The sequence below is a fragment of the Alternaria burnsii genome (assembly GCF_013036055.1).
Source record: "Alternaria burnsii strain CBS107.38 chromosome Unknown 733, whole genome shotgun sequence".
In the NCBI taxonomy this organism is placed as follows: Eukaryota; Fungi; Ascomycota; class Dothideomycetes; order Pleosporales; family Pleosporaceae; genus Alternaria; species Alternaria burnsii.
Window position 1 is genome coordinate 269,321 of NW_024066130.1, and position 20,873 is coordinate 290,193.

At 51.1% G+C, this 20,873-nt stretch overlaps 7 protein-coding genes across 7 annotated transcripts; 3 read left to right on the forward strand and 4 right to left on the reverse strand.

The window, feature by feature from the left end:
• Positions 1-1,160: 1,160 nt before the first annotated feature.
• On the forward strand, positions 1,161-2,939 carry GT037_010773 (uncharacterized protein; the record flags this gene model as incomplete). Its single annotated transcript, XM_038935820.1, has 1 exon — positions 1,161-2,939. The coding sequence occupies one exon, from the start codon at positions 1,161-1,163 to the stop codon at positions 2,937-2,939; it is 1,779 nt and encodes a 592-aa protein (XP_038781590.1).
• A 59-nt stretch (positions 2,940-2,998) lies between these two features.
• Positions 2,999-4,257, reverse strand: GT037_010774 (O-methyltransferase; the record flags this gene model as incomplete). Its single annotated transcript, XM_038935821.1, has 2 exons — positions 2,999-3,153; positions 3,201-4,257. 2 exons carry the CDS (start codon positions 4,255-4,257, stop codon positions 2,999-3,001), a joined length of 1,212 nt encoding a protein of 403 aa, XP_038781591.1.
• Positions 4,258-4,549: 292 nt separating this feature from the next.
• On the forward strand, positions 4,550-5,709 carry GT037_010775 (uncharacterized protein; the record flags this gene model as incomplete). The annotated part of the gene is made up of 2 exons (XM_038935822.1): positions 4,550-4,722; positions 4,770-5,709. The coding sequence occupies 2 exons, from the start codon at positions 4,550-4,552 to the stop codon at positions 5,707-5,709; spliced, it is 1,113 nt and encodes a 370-aa protein (XP_038781592.1).
• A 494-nt stretch (positions 5,710-6,203) lies between these two features.
• Positions 6,204-7,751, reverse strand: GT037_010776 (acid; the record flags this gene model as incomplete). Its single annotated transcript, XM_038935823.1, has 2 exons — positions 6,204-7,632; positions 7,675-7,751. 2 exons carry the CDS (start codon positions 7,749-7,751, stop codon positions 6,204-6,206), a joined length of 1,506 nt encoding a protein of 501 aa, XP_038781593.1.
• A 581-nt stretch (positions 7,752-8,332) lies between these two features.
• Positions 8,333-10,090, forward strand: GT037_010777 (uncharacterized protein; the record flags this gene model as incomplete). Its single annotated transcript, XM_038935824.1, has 2 exons — positions 8,333-8,634; positions 8,680-10,090. The coding sequence occupies 2 exons, from the start codon at positions 8,333-8,335 to the stop codon at positions 10,088-10,090; spliced, it is 1,713 nt and encodes a 570-aa protein (XP_038781594.1).
• A 591-nt stretch (positions 10,091-10,681) lies between these two features.
• On the reverse strand, positions 10,682-14,187 carry GT037_010778 (plasma membrane calcium-transporting atpase 2; the record flags this gene model as incomplete). Its single annotated transcript, XM_038935825.1, has 3 exons — positions 10,682-11,494; positions 11,545-12,663; positions 12,712-14,187. The coding sequence occupies 3 exons, from the start codon at positions 14,185-14,187 to the stop codon at positions 10,682-10,684; spliced, it is 3,408 nt and encodes a 1,135-aa protein (XP_038781595.1).
• Positions 14,188-15,945: 1,758 nt separating this feature from the next.
• GT037_010779 (aspartyl-trna synthetase) lies at positions 15,946-20,046 on the reverse strand (the record flags this gene model as incomplete). The annotated part of the gene is made up of 8 exons (XM_038935826.1): positions 15,946-16,582; positions 16,639-17,232; positions 17,892-18,186; positions 18,424-18,754; positions 18,806-18,988; positions 19,037-19,779; positions 19,827-19,888; positions 20,024-20,046. 8 exons carry the CDS (start codon positions 20,044-20,046, stop codon positions 15,946-15,948), a joined length of 2,868 nt encoding a protein of 955 aa, XP_038781596.1.
• Between the last annotated feature and the right edge of the window lie 827 nt (positions 20,047-20,873).

Here is a 20,873-nt window from a genome sequence, read left to right on the forward strand (position 1 = left end):
GTGTCATCGCAGCGTTCTTTAACCCTGGTCACTTCTTTCTCTTCGGGCCTGATGATCTCTGCCTCTTTGAACCTAACCAATCTATGCATCTTCAAACTTCATCACCTATGCCATTTCCAGGCCTGATCACCTGCGCTATTATTCACAGGCCCCCCATCATGTAAACACAACCCTGAAGTATACCCACAATGCCGGCTGACACCGAGGCTGCATTTGTTATATCTCACCATCTACGCTCTCTGGTGCGATCGGGTCCTGACGGAACTGGGACCTTTTTTTTTATTTTTCTAAACGACGCTCTCAAACACGACTGTCTCGTTGAGCACTACCCAAGCATGTGCAAATGTTTCATCGACAGCGTCCTCTAGCAATCGCAATGTCAGCTCTGCGCCATGTTTGTAGCGTCTTTGGTTCGAACGGTGCGGACTTGAGACGGGAGTTGAGGGAGCGGTGGATAAGCTAAGGGGATATCGTGGGAAGGAGGCTGGTCGCTCGCTTCCTACGGCTATAGAGAATTTGGGGTGGGTGCCGAGGGGTTTGTTGCATTCCAAGGGGGATATGAGTGTCTCGTCGGCCACCACGACGAATGTGGAGTGATGTTTGAGGATCGCTCGACACTCATTCACTCTTATCCAAGGTGTTCAGCCTTGCCTTGTCTGAATTTGTTTTGATGTGTACGGAGAAGCACAACCTTCCGAGGCTTTTCCACAATCGTTACTCGCCCGTGCCACAGAGATGCATGTCCGTATGCGGAATAGACCCCGCTTCTGTCAGCCCAGCCTTCCCTCAGTCTGCTCACTTCTGCATTGTACAACGTTTAATCTACTCATCTCTACTTTCTCCGATCTGATCACGACGTTATCTCGATATTCGACATGTCATCTGCCATCGAACAGCCAGGTATGCCTTACTGGCTATGCCAGTATTGCAAGAATGTCACTAGGCAACTAACAACGATTATTAAGAAAGGCGTCAAGCATGACTTCCTGGTCGAACACTACCCAAATCTGCAAGCTCTCATTGATGGTATACTGGAACGACGATGTCATCTTTGCGCAGTCTTTATCGGAGGTATTGCTGCACTTCATGGCCTAAGAACAATTGAAAGAGTTCTGGAGAAGTTAAATGGATATCCCGATAAGGCTACCCGCCCGCTCCTGATGAACGTGTTGTTAACTTTCGGCCATGACCTCAATCGCGGTGACCCTACCTGCCTTGGACTTAATCAATGGAATCCCATAGCCGAACCAGTCAGCATTCTGAAGCTGAACCACAATAGACGAGGTACAAACAACAGATATGTATTACCAGAGTTCCTATCAGCCTTCACGGGATCGGATCAAAGTTTTGCATCAATCAAGAGGTGGCTACGGATATGCTCAACGGACCATCCTGAGTGCTGCATGAATTCAAGGCATTTTAAACCAACAAGACTGTTGGATCTTGGAACGCGAGACGCAGATGAGATCAGGTTGGTTGCTGGGAGCACCACTGGTCATGCGCCATATGCAGCACTGAGCTATTGCTGGGGGACTGTACCCCAGCTGAAACTCACATCAAAGAATCATTCAGAACTCGAGAGGGGAATTCCATTTGAGTCTCTGTCCAGGGTTGCGCAAGATGCTACTACAGTCTGTCGCGCTATGTCCGTGCGTTACCTGTGGATAGATGCGATATGTATCATGCAAGGGTCTGACGGGGATTTTCACCAGGAAGCGGCACGTATGGAGGGTGTTTATTCTAGTGCACTGTTTACGATCTGTGCCGGAGCATCTGCAGATACCACGCAGCCATTTCTGAGTCATCGTGATCCGCTATGGTGGACTGAGTGCCGTCTCGTCGATGAAAAAGGAGAATCTCTAGGGTACATGTGTGCCAATTACTGCGATCGCGACAACGACGTTCCTGGCAAGTTCAACCTCGACTCTCGAGGCTGGTGCTTCCAAGAACTGTTTCTGTCACCGAGATCAATCTACTTCGGACCCAAGGGTGTCCATTGGATATGCCGCGAGGGAACCGTATGTGATCGCTATCCAGGCTTTGAAAGACTGGGTGGAGTCAAAAACCACTGGAGTCTTGATCGGGATTCTCCCAAGCAACTGTACAAGAGAGTAGTGTCGTTGGGCCACGACATCTCGGAGCCTGAGACGAACCTCGAACTGTGTACAGTTTGGAAGGATATCAGGGCCGATTATTCTTTAAAGCAGTTGTCGTACCAGTCTGATAAGTTGCTCGCACTGGCCGGGGTTGCTTCCATTCTTCAGAGAAGATTCAACGTGAGAGCGTCATTCGGATTATGGTTGGAGGTCTTACATCAAGAGCTCCTGTGGATTGTCCAACCTACCACCTCCGGAAACAAAGGAACACGACGACTTGACATCGCTCCTTCATGGTCATGGGCGAACTTGGACAATTGTGAAATCGGAAGTCTTGTGGGTTATGATCCAGATACGGGGCATCGACTGCTCGACTTTATTTTGGCAACTATCATCTCTTTGCCCCCTGTTGACGGTTTCGCGATCCCCTTACAAGAATCTGGCTACAAACACAACATATCCATACGACTCGTAGGTCGCATAACAGCGTGTGTCCAGCGTAAAAGCGAATTGTGTCCGAAAGACTACCCATCACGCCCTACGCAGCAGAGTTGTAACTATTATGCAGACACAGTTCTGGAGGTGAAAGACCTCTATTGTTTTCTTGTAAAGAGGGTATTAAGAGTGGTTGTAGATTCTGCGAGCGGGGAAAACCCCAATAGGGGACAGATAGAAGACAAATGCCTAGTCTTGACATCAATTTCGGGGTCGGATCATCGTTTTCGAAGGGTTGGCGTTTATTATGAGCGATCATCTTGGTACCGGTACGACGGTGGTGCACCTTCATTCCACCCATATATGTTTCATGGGGAGCAGGAAGAGCAAGAGATCGAGATCATCTGAAAGGCGCACAACGGCAACAAATGCAATAAGCCGCGATATCACCGCCATTCAGAACTAGTCTACGCCAACTCTAGCTCGATAAGAGAGTCAAGACTATGCGGATGGCGCCAAACACCCGTCATCTTCAAGCCTGCCCCTTCGTACATCTGTCGGTGCTGCTCTTCCGTTCGGTGTCGAGCTCCAAGACTGGCCATAAGTTCCCAGTCGAGACAAGCTATCACACGTTAGTCGCATATCATATCGTTGCGTCAGAAGACTTACTCTGCGCCCAGTGCGCGCCTTGATTGGGGACTACAAAGTCGTTCACAAGAACCTTGGAATAGCCCTTCTTCATGGCTGGCACGATGGCCTTGAGAATCTCGGTATTCACCTCATCATTCCAGTCTTGTATGATCGAATGCAGATAATATGCCCGCGCACCCTTCACAGGTTGCTCGGTCAGGAAGTCGTGTGCCATCGCCTCCGCACCAGGACCGAGTTTCGCAAGCTCGACTATCTCCGGTCTATCTTGCAGAACCAGTGTACCTGGTATCTGGCCTTCGAACGCCTCCCTCAGACCTTCAACGTCGTGTCCGGAACCGCCACCGACATCGACGAGAAACGGCACATCCTTCTCGGCACCGCTGATCAGCCGATCCTCGACAGGGTAGTAATCCTTGGAGAACCACCGCGGACGTCCCTTGCTCCAAGAATCCATCATACTAGCGAAGCGCCGTCCTACTTCAGGGTTTTTCTGGAAGAATTCAAAATAATGGATTCCCTTGCAGTTGTAGGCATGCTGGAATGGCGCATCGAGGCTAGAGTCGGGGCATTTCCAGTCACGCTGATCAAAGTACGACTTCATGGATTGATGCGCCGGCGCAAAGTTTTCTGCGATATATAGTATTGAGTCTTGATATGATTGTTCGGCGAACGCGGAAGAAGTGGGAGTGTTTGCAAAGGTACCGGGACCAGTCTCGCGCACTGTGCCCATAGCAGCGAGATGTCGAAGCATGCGCCCAACGATAATTGGGTCAACGTTCTTTTCGCACTTCTTCGCGATGTCTTCAACAGTAGCACCAGATTCCGGAACGTCTTTCATGGCCTGAAACAACTTCACTTCCGCGCCCATCCAAAGTGTGCTCAGATGTGCGGGTTGCGCCCATAACAATTGCAGCATGTTCTCAGATGGATTGCTGACTTCCGCGATGAGCCCCCTACACGCGTCCAGCAACCCTTCTCTCGCGCCAGGACTCCCATTCTTGAAGCCATCGCTGAGTTGCGCAATTTTGTCGAGGAGCGAAAGAGCAGCCTTGCTCGGAGTGGAATCGGCCGCCATGATAGAGCTTAGAAAACGATTGCGATGATTGGGAGATGGAGAACGCCAGTCCTCGATCCTGATCAAGGCACAAGTCGTCTGCCCCTCGTCGGCCTAGTCTTTGCCGAACGGCAGCGGCAGCCGAAAGCGGTGGCGATTGGTCACGGCCGAGGTCCAGAACCCTAAATCCTGGACATTACCACGTTGCGCCCACATCGTAAACCCCCTTGCTATCAGCCACTCCACCAGCTAGTCATCATTGGCCCCGTCGTGTGACAAAGGAATTGCCTTTTCGCAATTAGGTCGATTGGAAATGTCGCATCAGGAAGACCCCGAAGCACGAAGCCCTCCGCCCAACGCGGCGCACAATTCTGCATTCGACTCTGGAATTGACGCTGGTTCTTCTTCAGAGTTTGACCAGGAGAACAACGCGCACCATGCACTTGAAGCTCAAGATGACACTAGCGAATATTCAACCGATGAAGGGTGAGCTGGGCTGAACCATGAACAAACATCCTGTTGACGTTGTGCAGCTACGCCGATTCGGACGCATCTTCTTTTCTCTCATCCATCTTATCGGAAGTCAGACGCGGCGTGGAGATAGAAGGTCGTTTGTATCCATCATACGGCAAACACGAATATGGGATGCCAATAGATGAAAAAGAATTGGATCGCAACGACCTTCAACACCACAAATACACTCTCCTACTCAAAGATCGATTATATGTTGCGCCCATTTCGGAAGACACCCTTGCCGATGCAAACAGCCGGGTCCTGGATCTAGGAACCGGTACCGGGATATGGGCCATGGACATGGCGGACAAGTATCCCAACACGGAAGTCATCGGCGTAGACATCGCGGCTACACAACCACCTTTCGTCCCACCAAACTGCGTTTTTGAGATCGATGATGTGGAAGAAGACTGGCCGTACCGACCAAACCACTTTGACTTCGTCCATGGTCGCGATCTCATGACTGCTGTGCGCGACTGGCCCCGCCTTATAAGTCAAGCATACGCGCACCTCAAACCAGGTGGCTGGATCCAACTAGCTAGCACAATCCCTGGCGCCCTGTCCGACGACAACACTATACCGCCCAACAGCGGCTACGTAGAATCAGGACGTCTGTATTTCGAGATCGCAGAGAAAATGGGCGCCCCGCTCGATGCACCACGGTCCTGGGCCGCGCAAATGAAAGACGCAGGCTTCACTAACGTGCAAGATGAGGTATATAAGTTACCCATGGGCCCGTGGCCGCGGTCAAAAAGGTTGCGTACGATAGGGAAGTTGGAACAGATTATGATATTAGAAGGAGGTTTTGAAGCGTACATGTTGAGGGGTTACACGCAGGTATTAGGAGGGAATGCTGATGACTTGCAGATTATTCTTGCGCTCGCGAAGAGGGAGGTTAGGGATCCGAGTATACATACTTATGTGCAGTTTCATATTACGTATGGGCAGAAGCCGATGTAAGAAAAATCAGTTAAAAAGGAAGATTTGAAGTTCAATGTCTTGTGGATGCAGACAAAATGTATTGTTATCGGATACTTAAGCCCGCCTAGAAAGTCAGGAGGCGTTTCCACTTCTTCCATTGCTCGCTCTGGCATAACATTCGCATCTTCATCATTTTCCAGATCGTCGTCACTCTCCATCTTGTGTGATGGGACGTGAGCAGCACCTATTCCTGCCTTGGAACGTCGAGTGGGGGACGCCATATGAGGGTGACCGGCTATGGCGACCATAACGAGGAACTATTACCCGCGCGTGCAACAAGGCAAGAAAGTAGTGCGCATGGCAATAGTATCGAGGAAACAACTTGAGACAAAAAAAGCGTCTGCTTCTGGACTACTGATGGGAGGAAGTGATGCAGATCCGACGCACCAAGACGGGGAGCGCGCCGGGCTAATCACTAGCGCCATTAGTCATTGTCGCGCCCTCATCTTGCACGCGTCATTAGTACTTCATTCTCATCGACCGCCTTCCGAAGGCAATTCGTGAACAAGCTCTTCATTTCCGAGCTCAGGTACCATCTTCACCTCGCCGAGTTCGTGATGGCCGTGCTTTGCTGGCAACTCATGAACGGAGGTACCTATCAGCTCTGGAGCTGAATGCAGCGCGTCCCGAGCTATCTTCTCGTCTGGTTCATCCAGCGCTGTGGTTTGCCTTCGCCTTCGCCTCGGTTTCAGTACGAAGAACCATGTGCACGCGATACACAACAGTATTGCCGTTACGCAGCCGACGACAATGCCGGCTATCGTACCACCGGCCAAGTCTCCTCGGGCCGCTCCTACATCACTGTCTTTGTTCAAGATCGTTATAATGTTTGGCTCCAAGTTGTCCCACTTGGCAGCGCTGACGTTGAAGATACCAGATTCGAAATTCACGCCGATGTAAGCTTCCTGCAAGAATGCTCTGCCGATCGCGTACTGGCTCTCGTTATCTGCTCTTCGAATTGGAAAATAGTTCGTTGCGTTTGCGAAGATGGGATATCCAATTTGCAAATCGAAAGCTTCATATGGAATTTGAATCAGCGTGGTGTTACCGCCCGTCACGGCGTCAGCACCGATGGTGAACGTTAGGGTCGGCTTAAGCTCACGAAGGCGATCCCTGGCCTGATCCGTGAGGACATATCTGCCGGTCCCATCGTGGTACTCCAAACCGAAAGCGGACTCGAAGCGATCGCAGACTGACTTTGGGAGCCAGATTTCAGGAACTGATGAGTCGATCGGAGCGAGTATTCGTTCATTGTCGACCATCGAGAGCGTACCGTTAAGTGTATTGGCCACTATAATGTCCTGAAGCCCCACTGTGAGAGCTTTGGCCATGTCGACGATATTAATGTCGATTGTGAGAGGCTCGGAAGAGCGCGAAAAATCGTAACCTCCAAGGACTAGGCTCGCGGGTACTTTTCTTCCGCGGTATTGGGCACCAGCCTGATATCCGTAGGATAGGCTTGGTATGTGACCCTCGTTTTTGAGAGCTGATATCAGCGACGGCGAATTGATCGTCTCTGAGAAATTTAGTGGCAATGGCAACAGGCCCATCTGGCCGACCCAGAAGCCAGGTGAGGCATATGCGGTAATTGCCAGCTTTTCCATTGTGAAGCCATCAACTCCAACACTATCGAATCCGGAAAGGCCGTTCCCATTGATTCCATAGTTCCTCCCTAAGCCGAGTTCATAAAGGCCGATGGCTTTCCAGGTTGATGACATGTTCGCCTGAAACCCAGGACTATAACGTTGTTGGAAAGGACTCGCTCCGCGAGAGCGGCCACAGGAAGCTGAGGCACCTTGCAATCTGGTGCACTCATCGGCAACTGGGAGCCAGACATTCTGAGCTTGAATTGCTGGTAATACCGCGAAAGTTTGTGCTGGTGTTCCTACTTCAACGAGGAATCTACTGTAGTCAGCATAAACCTGGGGCAGTCCTGAAGCCTACAGGGGGGTGTACGTTGACCAGCTTCCATCGTTACCGAGCCAGCCTCCAGATGCAGCCAGCGACAGCGCTTTTGCCATGTTGTCAAGATATCTCGGCTGATCTCGAGTTTGCTGGCTTACATGTGTAAGAGATCGAAGGTAATTCCGGGAAGATGGTTTCCTACATGCGTTGGGGCGCTCGTACTTGAATCCCACTATGCTGGTGTGGCTGACCGTTTCTTCCTACAACTAAAAATGTAAGAAGATGGTTGGTGGGCCTTGCAGGGCTCTACACCGTTTACACTGCCGAGCAATCAAAATTTATTGTATGTTTCCGAATCGAGACAATGGGGCTGAATCTGACCAACCACGACAAGAGTGCCGAGACTATGATTGGGGGCCGTTCATGAGGCTGGGGAACGTTGGATTTCAGGCCCGTTCCTGAGATCGCGGCATGAAAATCACCACAATTGATCTGCCGCTTAGAATGCTCACTTTACTTCCGTCTGAATCATCGCTGTTCGCTTAACGCAAAATCTACCTCCACTACAGTCTTGCGCTCTCAACATTGTGGTGGCCTTTGGTTAGCATGTATATACAGTACCCAATGAGGGTGACTTTGCTTGCTGCTGTTCTCTTCACAGGTAGCCCTCGAACCAGTAGAATCTTCCCTAGGCCCAATGGACTCATGTAATACAGATTTCAGTCTTGCCGCAAACATCGCTCGCTTCGCGCCTTTAGCATCAGATTGTACTGGCATCATCACGATCACCTACATCTCGACTGATACATCAGCCACTGTTGGAGACATCACACGTACTTCGTTGGTACCATTCACAGTGACGGGTTACTCGACCACTGTTACTGTTCACGTTACCCCATTGCGCAACGGGACAACATTGACCAGTACCGAAAGTCGGGATGTCACGACCAGTGTATCTTTCGAGAAGAGAGCGACAAGCGACGTTGCAGCATCCTTCACGTACGTGCTCGAAGGACAAACCAGGAACTTACTAATTTACCTCAGAACGTCCCCTTACCAGAACAGTTCTCTGGCCATAACGCCAACACCTACGAAGCTACCCACATTCTGCTCGACAGTGACCTCAGCCATCACGGTAACCAATATCGTGACATTACCTGGGACAACCGGAGTCACTATCACTCTCACTAGTACCATGCTTACTGCTTCAACACTGTTCATTACCGATTATCCCGACCCGGCTGTTTTTGAGCCTACTAAAACGAGCACTGTGAATGCCATCCCTACTAGGCCGACAGAGCCAGGAACTACAGGTGCTCCCATTGAAGAACCAAGCATCCCCGCGTTACCTCAGGATACTTCTCATGGCCTACCAGAACCTACAGCTAGCAACCCAGTGCAAAGATCGTCCAGAGGTCCTGGGCTGCCTCCTGATGCACTGCCTACCTCGCCGGCTAAACCTCCAAATACCAAAATGACCTCGATCGCTGGGGAGATTCGTACCACGACTCTTCCAGGTATCGGCCCTGTTGTAATCGATCCATCACACTCAGCCATCTTCATCAGCGGCGTGGGAAGTGCGATTACTCCGGGACAACAGACAACTATCAACGACATTCCGATCTCATTCGACACTTCCGCTACATTCATCGTCGTAGATGGTACTCGGACAGTTGGTGTCCCTCCATCAACTCCAGCGCCTCGACCAGCGCCAGTGGTAATTGGTGGCACGACCATTGACGTCGGCCAGATTGCCACCGAACTAGACCCAGGAGAAGTGACTACCATCAATGGTGTTCCCATCTCGCTGGACGACGCGGCTTCTAATGTGGTCATTGGAGAAACCAAGACTATACCGCTGCTTGAAGTAACGCAGATGCCTGCTGCATCTATGGTAGTTGTTGGCGAGACGACCTTGGATGTAGGCGAGCTAGCTTCAGAACTTGTGCCTGGCGAGGTGACCGTCATCGGCACCGTGACGGTCTCACGCGACAGTTCAGCCATTGTAGCCGGTACCACGACTATATCACTTCCTTCATCACCGAGCGATGTTGTGGTTGGAGGCATGACCATCACCGCGGAAGCCCTTCCTTCTGGATACTCTTTTATCCCCGCTACCGCTGGAGGTGGCCTGCTGCTCCCGAATGGTCAGACACTGATGCCTGGTGCTATGACGACGATCAGTGGCGTTGAGATCTCGCTCACTTCAGCAGAGACGCCTGTCGTCGTAGTTGAAGGCTCAGTATCCATCACTTCGACCAGAACCGTGGGCAGCACCTTCGAAGGCTTCAATAACGGTGGCACTCTCGGCATTGGACAACCGACAAGTACTTCCACCGGTGGCTTGACGCAGCTCACTGGTGATGCTGTAGCAGCTACGAGAGATCCTCGCAATATGTTATGGGTATCAGCTATTGTAGGCATGTTATTTGGCATTGCTTGCTCGTTGATCTAGTCACAAGCACTTTGCCTTTACTTAAGCGCGATGCTTCCTCGGCTGCAACACTTCTATATCGTTACCAACACAATGAAGGTTCCAACCATCTCTAACGCAGCATTCAAGATATTTACGGTGACCTTCATGGCCTGGCGGGAAAATCATGTACGCTCTAGTGTTACCCGGACGAGGGGAGTTTCCGCATATGGGCGAAACCACATCATCCGGGTGGCTGGCTCCATGCGTCTCGACGTCTCTTATGAGGACATGATTTAAGATACAGAGCAGAAACTGGAGCTACGACTAGGACTACAGGAAGGACTGTCGGATTATGTCTGCTGTGGTGTTCAGCCTGGTAACGTTTACTGCATCAGAGGCCCTGGCTTCATCGATCATGTGCGCGCTATCATTCAGGCTGCCTGCTCGGTTCTGTAGATGGTTCAAAGACTTTGAATGTACAAGATCATAACATATGCAACATTCATACACACTTGCGAAAGCGTTTGGCAAAGGCTGTAAAGATATATTATTGGAATTCGGGGGTATCATATCTCATCTAATCTAGTATCGTACAAGTTTTCAATCTATGCCACCTCGTAATTGGTACACTCATTTCCTGTTCTCCGATACGCTAGAGTCGTCACCGACTACTACGATCGCTGGTGCAGGACCAGCCTCGGCGTCAACATCCTCAGCCTTCTTGTTCCTGGTGAACAAGCCCTTGATCTTGCGGCAGCCCTTGCAGCACCACCTGTAGACCACGACGACAGGCTTGCCGACAACTCGCGCGATAACAGCGAACCACTCGTCAGGGAAATACCTGATCAGAACCGCCCATGGGATACAAACGAAACCAGTGATGATGCTGACAGCCCATTGCGTACCATCGATACCACCGGGCTTGATCTGGAATGCGCGGCCACCGACGAACACAATGAGAACCTGGAGTCCAATGATCATGACGACGATGCCAATGAAGAACCAGTTGCGGAGTATACCCTCAAGCACGTTAAGCTTGTTATCGAGACGCCTGTTGTTGAAGATATTGAAGATCTGCATCCAAACGAAGCTGTTGAAGATGACAGTGTCGAGCTCGAGTTGCTTGTTGGGGTCTGATAGATCGTAGCCAAGGATGTCGCCACCAGCGAAATATAGCACGAAGATGACTGTGATCTTGTAGATGTTCTGACCGGTGATCTGCTTCCACATGGTTATCGTAATTAGAGGGCCCTTGCCCTGTGGTGGACGATCAAGGATCTTCTCGGTCGGTGGGTCGGTAGCGAGCGCGAGCGCAGCGAAAGTATCCATGATCAAGTTGACCCAGAGGAGCTGAACAGCTCGTAGTGCGGGCTTCATTTCGTCATCGTACACCGCGGTGACAAACGCGAGAACAACTGCGGTGATGTTGACGGTGATTTGGAACTACTCTTGTTAGCAGGAGAAACTGGAAAGGTATATTGACTGCAACTTACTTGGAGGAACTTTTGCACAGCATCATTGACAGCTCGTCCCCACATCAAAGCAGTGATGATTGATGAAAAGTTGTCGTCCATGAGAATGATCGAAGATGCTTCCTTGGCGACCTCAGTGCCGGATACCATGGAGAATCCAACGTTGGCAGCCTTGAGTGCTGGAGCATCGTTCGTACCATCACCAGTAACAGCAACAATCTCACCAAGGGCCTTCAGTCGAGTGACCAGGATACGCTTGTCCTCGGGCGAAGAGCGGGCCAATACCTGCAAGCGGGGCAGCATCTCGTCAAGCTGTTCGGTAGAAAGGCGGCGGAAGTCAGGTCCTTCCATCACCAAGCCACCTTCAGTGTAGATGAGGCATTCCGTAGCAATCGCTCGTGCGGTTTGCATGTTGTCACCAGTAACCATGCGCACTGTAACACCAGCCTTCTGTGCCTTGCGAACTGCCTCAGGCACACCGGGGCGCACAGGGTCCTGGATTCCGACGAGGCCGAAGAATGTAAGATCGCGCAGTAGGGAGGCGAAGTCGACACTGCCACCCTCGGTGAGTTCAGCATCAACCGGTGGCCATTGCGAGAAATCGCGGTAGACCAAGCCGATGGTTCTGAGGGACCTATTCGCGTACGCATTGATTGTATCGGTCAACAGCTGGCGGTATTCTTCGGAAAGCGACTCCGCCTGAAGGGTCTCGAAATGTGCGAATTCGGATGCAAGCCTGAGAAGGATCTCGGATGCTCCTTTGACGACAAGGCGGTACTGGCCTTTTGAAAGCTCGACTACAGCGCCCATACACTTTTTAGCCGAGTCGAAAGGAAACATGTGTATGACCTGTCCGTTAACACGAGTCTCTGATAGAGAAACGAGTCCAAGGTGGTCTTTGGCGAGCTCAAGCAGCGCGGTCTCGGTCTTGGAACCGACGAAGACTGGCTTGCCATCCTCTTGGCCTTCGAATGCAGTCGAGTTGATTGCGATAGATTGGATGAGAAGCTCCTTCGCAGCCGGTGAAACCTGGGATGCCCATGCTGAAATGGTTTGGTCCTTGTCCGAATTGGCGGAGTCAGCGTGGACGAAGCTGGTAGTACCAAACGTGCCGGCGACGACGGTCATTCGGTTGGTTGTCTGGAGATGTTAGCCTGCGCTCATGTCGAGCTTTTGTGTAGCACTTACCAAAGTACCAGTCTTGTCAGAGCAGATAGCCGTGGCATTTCCCATGGTCTCACATGCCCGTAGGATTCTGACAAGGTTGTTCTCCTTCAACATCTTGGTTGTAGCAAAGGCCAGTGCCAATGTTACAGCTAATGGAAGGCCTTCAGGCACTGCAACCACAATGATGGTAACAGCGACGATGAGGATATCCATGAAGGCTGAGCCCTTTGCCGACGCGCTGCGGGTGTCGCCAGAGAGTCCACCAACAAAGCGAAACAAAAGGACGAAGAACAAGATACCTGCAGCTGTGGTTCCGAGATAGGCAATAGCCATAGCGAGCTTGCCTAGCTTCTCTTGCAGTGGTGTAGCCTCGATCTCGACGCGGACGGACATCATGATCTGGCCGAAACTGCTGTGCTCTCCAACCGAAGTTGCCATGAAGGTACCGACGCCTTCAAGCACCTTTGCACCAGAGATGACAAAAGGATCGAGGTTCTTTGCCGGCTGTCCAGATTCTAGCGCCTTCATGACAGCAGCACCTGGGGTCTTTCGCATGGCATCCGATTCTCCCGTAGCAGAAGACTCATCGCACTTGACGTCGGAGCCGTCTACGAAGATTCCATCGACGGGAATGATATCTCCAGGCTCCATGTGAATGATATCTCCTGCCAGAACATCATAGATGCTGATCATTTCCGTCCTTCCAGATCGAGTGACTTTGATATCGCGTTGTTCCTTCTTTGCATTGAGCTTTGCAAACGCTGCTTCCTTCTGCCAGTCATTAACAGCTGTGACGAGCACGACAATAACGATTGCCACGACAATCGCGCAACCCTCAACCCAGTCAACAGGCGTTGGGGCGCCTGGTTCGTGCTCTGCACCGAAGGTCTCGTACAGTCCGAGGGCCAAGGATATCGCCGCTGCAACGGTAAGAACGATCAATACCGTATCGTTGTAGGCATTCCAGATCAGTCTCCATAGAGGAGTGACTTTCTTCGGTGGCAGCACGTTTCGTCCGTGGATGCGGATTCGATCCTCGAATGGCTTTCCATTGCTTGGCGGTCGACTTGACTCTTTCTCTTTGGTCGGTGTCTGGGGATTCGTTGCTTCGTCGAAGGAGATATGCCGGGGAACAGTCGATTCGTCGGCACTGAGACCAGTGTGGATGTTTGTTTGTAGACCAGCCGCGATACCATGAATGCCGCCGAGAGCCTGGTAAACAGCAAGTGATTTGGGGTTCAGAAGCTTGCTGAGTTGTGATGGTGTGAACGCGAACGGGTTGTTGCTGTCTGTTGCCGCTTCAGCGCGCAACTCCTGTTGCAACGCTGCGTCGTAGTCTCCCACTACAGTAGATACACCGCTTGTGGACGCATTACTCGGCGATATCGGCGTCCGGAATGGGTCTGATGTTTGCGAAGTGACAGTGTCAGCCTGACTCAGCGCACGCTGTCTCGTGTTGATTTGGAGCGTCGGAGGGGCAAGTTTGCCGGACTCCATGATGATGAAATAACGATGCTACAATAAAAATACTCGAGAAATGTAGCCACAAGTTGTAATGCACGAGATTGTATTTACGTGACGGTAGGGTAAGGGTTGGATTCTAATAAGCTGAAGGACGCATCCCCAGTCGCCATACCTATACTCAAGAGGCGGGCTGTGTAAGTGTGGACCTCATCCAAGACTGCCAGGCGCTTGGTGCGCGATATTAGTCCACTCGGTGTGATACGTCTCTTGCCAGAGCCTCCCTTGGCAACTAGTAGGCTCCTGAGGAATGATAATACCGCGGCGCTTTTTCGCCTTCTCAGCGCAGATGACATCTGAACGTTGAAACCCTGGTAGAATCTACGAGAGCATAGCCTTGCGCGTACGTCGCATAGATGGTCCAGCTGTAGACTCGTCGCCAAGCGAGGCGAGATTTGATGCTTTTGGCGACTAACGTTGTTGATAGCGAGATGAGCGGGTGTCAAGAGTCCGGCGGTCTTGGAAAGGGGGCAGTGCAGACCCCATCCGAGCGCAATGAAGCGCGGAGACCCTCATCTTCCGCTGCCATCGCGTCGCTACGGACAACCACTGGAAACTGTTGGAAGGGAAACGAGATGGCGATAAAAAATGACCGTTAGATTGAAGTTACGATTGAGTATCGCTTCGCTGCCTACCGTGCAGATCGAAGTGAGGCTAGCAGGGCTTAAACTGCGCCACTCGGGCGCCACTGAGGCTTTGCCGTGATCCAAACCACGTTGGGCCTAGTTCTATCTGATTTCCAGCTCTGTCGGTATCTACATAACATGTCTGCTTGAAGACAACTTGCTGCTGAGGTGTCAATCGATTCATGCCTATTCTTTTTTTTTGGCCATTCTTTGACGGCGATAAAGGAGAAGCAGTAGCGAAGTTCCCTGCCCAGCTTCGAATCGTCAGAACATCGAAATCTCTTACATGCACAGCCTGCACAGCTTGTACAGTACTGCATCAGGTTTTGCTATTGCATCCGGGAGACAAGACACGGAGCCGTTCATGTCTCTTTGTCGTCTTGGATGAAAGAAACGATCAGATGTGCAAGAAGGCCTGAGGCAAACCTCGGATCGCTCCAATCGGAATCTACCAGTGACACCTGTGTATGCGCTCGACCGAATCTGCCTTGTCTTGGTGACAGCCTAATCGGTCTTATTGCGATTGCGACTTGTCGCATACTCCGCTCTCTGCTCCAGATCTTCATTATCACAGGAGCGGTACTGAGACCGACAGCTTAGCAACTTTGCGATAAGGGACGATTCGAGCGTATACAGCCCTGTAAAACGTCATCGAAGGGCAAAAGGGCAGCCTGGTACAGCCCTCGCCCTCCTGTGGCTGGATCTGTGGCGCAGTGACTGTGGCGCATCATCTTCGTAATCGGAGCCGCCGTCTGTCGAGACTCAGACAGCTCTTCCAGATGACAATAGTGTCCCAAGCTTGCTGGCGGCGGAAAGGAAGCGCGATTTACAAGCGTACCTGTCTTGGCTTATCCTCGGAGAAGCCATGGACGGAAGGTGTGATGTCATCACGCGCACTGACCCCTTGTCGCCGCCGAGCTGATGGTCTGGATTACCTGCTCATCTGAACACAAGTCTTGTTATGAAGCCTAGAAGACTATCGTTTGCACTGCCTCAATCTGGGCACCCATCAATATTCGGGTTTTCTACGTTGATTACCGATGACACGAGGACATCGAATGGGCTACCTCATCGCCGCCTAGATTTTCGAGACACGTGCACTTCCCGTTCACACCTCTAGGAGTCCTTTCCGAAGTATCAACTCGGACTCAACAACAGCTGCCTCGATGTATTGCATCTCTCTCGTCTGTTCCAAGTGCACACTCCCGTAGCGCAGCAGCTCTCCGAAAGTGCCGGGCGCCATATCCTTACCTTCATTTTCCGGAAGGTCAAGCAACGTACCACAATGAGGCTTATGGCACAGCTCCTTACCATGAGTGATCTTTTGCATCACACTCTGCGCTATCATGTTCCATGCTGCGTTCTTCGCCTTCTCATGTCCTGCGTCATCTCCATCAGCGTCTAGTCTGGCAGCAAAGAATCTGAGAATATCCGCGCCATCGAATCCAATGGTTGTCTCAGCAGGGAAGTCTTCAGGAAGCGCGTTCCACAGTAAGACTTTCTTAGCCCAGTAGTTGACGCCATCGAAGCCGCCATCGGGCTCCTGCAGCCATGTCAAACGCATCCAGGCGAAGACTTGTCCAATGTATCCAATGATGGTTTGCACATCCAATTTCCAATCCCACCTATACCCCGCCTCGGCCAGTTCCTCAAAATCCAACTTTTGGATGAAGTTAATCAGGGGCGACTGACATACGCCGGAATAGTCTGTGCGTCCTTTCCATAGCTCCAAGAAGATCAGATGCCTGTTCAAAGTCAGTATAATGGATCATCTTACGGATGCATCAGTGAGTCAACGCACCAATTCCTGATGAACTCGTCGCCTTTGCGAGATGCCACGATGTGATTCGCAATAAATTGTCCGTATATCAGTGGCGCAGCAACGCTAAATGGACTTGTGTCGTCCACAAGCCGGGCCCAACATACGCTATCGAGGTGGCGGAAAAGGATACATCCAACGTCCATCCATACTCCGCCGTACGTGTACAGTGCTGCGCCACGCAGAAAGTCGGCGCTATGAGGCCCTACGTATGGACCCGTCATCGTACCCTTTACAAATGCTTGCGGAAGATCTTCAGTCGCGATCCAAGTCAATGCGTGATTCGGTGAGTCTGGTACTGTGTCGAGTACGCGAACTGTCCATTCGGGGCCATGGAGGCGCACCCAGTTGATGATGTTGCGTTGTGTCCACTTGGGCATGTTCTGGACGCCGGCATGCCAGTAGGTCCAGATATTCTTCTCAGAAGTGATGGGCGCATGCGTCATCAAGGTTTTTAAGATCTCAGCATCTGTTCGCTTGTCCTTGGACTCGACTCGGGTCACTTTTGATGCATATTCTTCCGGTATCTGGAACTCGGGCTGTTCCATAATGGCAGTAGGGAAAAGAATGGTGGCTCTTGAGCGACAATGGGCTCACGCAAGACTAGGAGATGTTGCGCTAACAACTGACAGAGGGTGCATGTCGCTTTATATAGCATCATAGTTAGTATCAAAAAGCATTGCATTGTAGATTCGAGCTCTATTGTCCCGACACCTCAGCGTTCCCCTACATGCACTACACGATATCACCCTGGATGTAATATAAACATGCCTGACTCTTGCCTCAAACGGGCATCTTACTACTAACAATGCTGTTCAGTTTTCCGTAGAGGGACATTTACCCCGAGGTAAGCGCTAGTGATCCTTTCGTTCAACGAACCAATGTTTGCTGTTCCCAGGATCGACAGCCTATCACACTCGTTTTAGGTATGACTGCATTGCAGTGTTCCTCGTCCGACTGCAACTTGTTATCTAGCATTATTGTTGTCTTACGTGTTCTTGAAGTGCCTTACAACAGAGACTGTCGAGGCTCCACAATTCGTACATGGAGTGGCACGGATAGAGTGGTGAACTTTATAACCCGATCGACATATAGCTCATGCACCTGACAGTACTAATACATGTTGAACATCTTTATCGTACATTTGACAAGTCCACCCCTCGACCTAGTCTCTCAAACTCAGATGATACGTAGCCAACTGCTCATCAGTCATCCGATTCGGGCTCTTGACCAACATATCCTCGCCTCGCCCACTTTTCGGGAAAGCAATGACGTCCCTCACACTCTCCCGTCCACACATGACGGCCATCAGCCTATCCCATCCCAGCGCAATACCTGCATGGGGTGGACATCCGCTCCTCAATACGTCGAGCAGATGTCTGAAGTCCTCTACACGCTCAGGTTTCATCTTGAGAATGTCCTTGAAGATGAATTCTTGCATAGCGGCGGAGTGAATACGGCGACTACCGCCACCAAGTTCTACGCCGTTGAGGACAATGTCGTAGTGCGCTGCTACCGCGGAAGAAGGATCTGTGAGTAGCTTGTCAACGTCCTCGGGTAGCTTTGGGGCAGTGAAAGGGTGGTGGGTCGATGAGAAGCCTGCTGAGCCACCTTGCCCTGGTTCACTGTCACTCGACGGTGTGAATAGTGGAAAGTCCGTGATCCAGACAAATTTGAAGACGTCTTTCGCCGGCGCTTCCATCAGGCCTTGCGCTATAGCTGCCTTGTGGAGAGCAAGACGCAAGTTTCCCAGCATGGTTGAGCCACCAGAGAATGGCACATTGGGACGCGCTTGAAGAATGAGAAGGTCCCCGTTCTCTGGCTTCAGAGATTCGGGACCTTCCATCTCGTACTGGCGGCCTAAAGGTCCGAGACCTTGCATGGGCTGCGACAGATCCCCGATGAAGATACCTGGTTGGCCGTCCGGATTGTCCAGATATACCTTCCCATCTGGACTGTCGAGGAAGCTGGAAACGAATTTGCGGGTAACCTTGGGATCTTCAGATATTGAAATCTTGATAGCATCGACTGCCGGATCCTGTAGCGAGGTGATTTTTCCTATCAAATCTGGTGTCAGATGTTCAGTGATGGTATGTATCTACGCGCCGTTAGTCGAAAGCAGTGATCATGTTACGGCATCTTAACATACCTTTGATTCGTAGCGTAGATCCGGTTTATCAGATCCGTAGTGAGCCATCGCAGTCTGATATTTCATCCGCTGGAATTTTTCTGGTGTCTTTTGCTTTAGAACTCTGTACCAGAGTTGTCTGAGAAGGTTCTCAGTTTCGTTCATGACATCTTCTTCGTTAGCGAAGGACATCTCCATATCGAGCTGGTCCACGATTAGCGACGGCTTGATAGTGCAGTGCATGGTACTGACCTGGGTGAATTCTGGCTGCCTATCAGCCCTCAAATCCTCGTCTCGAAAACACCGAGCGAACTGATAGTATTTTGTGATGCCAGACGCCATTAAGATTTGCTTATATTGCTGTGGACTTTGTGGTAATGCGTATGCTAGGCCCTTCTGTCGTGTTGGTACGAGGAACTCTCTTGCGCCCTCAGGTGTCGACTTGAAAAGTATGGGCGTCTCAATCTCCCTCCATTGCCCCGAGTTAAGGTGCAATCTTGCCCGCGACATGGCTTTCGCCCGCGTAAAGATATCCTCGCGCAATTCTTTGTTTGTACGAAGCTGCAGATGGCGTTGGTCTGGACCAAACACTGTGTCATTCTTGACGATGATGTCTTCGGAAATGTCGTTGAGGGGCTGCACGTGCTGCACAACAATCTCGCGAGCATCGATCAACTTGATGCCGTCGACGAACTTGTGCCTGGCTAGTGGACGCTCCTTGAGCCTTCCTCTTACAAGAACAGGAGTCCACTCTTTCAACGATCGTAAACAGGCATGTGCATCTACTGTACTGAGTTCACCGTCCTCTTCCCCTGAGATAAGTTGAATAACCAATGTTTGGTTTTTATTTCGGAGCATGGTGAATGAGAGCTTTTGGCTGACATCCCGTCTTGTACCGATGTAGCCAACGAGTTCAATCTGTTCTCCAAGAAGCTGGTGTAGCTGCTGTACATTTGCCCATGCTGAGTTCAGTGAATCCCAAGAGGATGGACGGACTGCAATCTGGTAAGCGCTTGGCTCTGCAAAGGTGCTGCAAACCCACTGGTAGCCTTGAATTCGTCGAGAGTCTTCTTCAGATGATCATCGGGCGCAGAATCATGTGAGCTTGCAAAGTTCCGGTATGCATGTCCTAAGGATGACCGTACACACTTTGGCGTGGTCCCGTGATGAGTTGTGCGACGAAATTTGGAAATTTCTGCGTAGGAGCTGCGAATGCTACCCTCCCGAGTCACTACGTACCGGGAAGCGCGCAAAAGACTCATAGTAAGTCTAAATGATGAACCAAGCCCTGACAATGGTGACAATGTCTCTGACGTCCATGAGAATCTGGCAGCCATGCCTCAACGACGCGCCAAGCCACGATCAAGACCATGCCCAAACCGAGGTAGCGTCCGCTCAGACCACGCTGCAGAAGCTTCAAAAGCTTTCCAGCACCCACACCCACTTCCTCTCGCTATCCCTCCAGTTTATAACATGTAAGCCACCTTGCGACGCCATTCTGACTGTCGCGCGCATACTAACAGAACGACTAGATGATGAAAGCCTAGTGTGTATCAGCTGAGCGGCTCTCCACATCCGCCTTTGAACTCTCCTCTTTCGGGAGGCTCAAGTGGTTCGCTGGTAGATGTGGATGTGGCCGCATGACTTCCGCGTTCGGCACACACACCTTGTTACATAACGGACGCTTTGACGGCATCTCTGATTCAATAAACTGGTCGGTGTCTCGAACATATCGCGCACCCACGCCCACACCCATTTGCGACGACGAAACGACGATTTTACTCTCGATGGAGGCGAGCGGCGGTGGAGTGGTATACCAGGTGGAATGGACTGTGTATACTAAAGTGTATAGCAACACAATGAAAGAGTTTCTCATGTTTTTGCATGGTACGTAAAGACGTGATGGGTGAAGACCAAAGAACGAACGGGCTGCAAGGACTTTGGCAAATCGCAAAGTCCTGAGCCTCATCATCGCCACATTTACTGCGAGTGGAGAAGTAGACCATCTTCTACCATCTCTCCTCAGTTGGCGAAAGAAGAACGCTTTGTCAATTACCCCTCCACTAAATTCATTGGAAAGAGGGGCGTA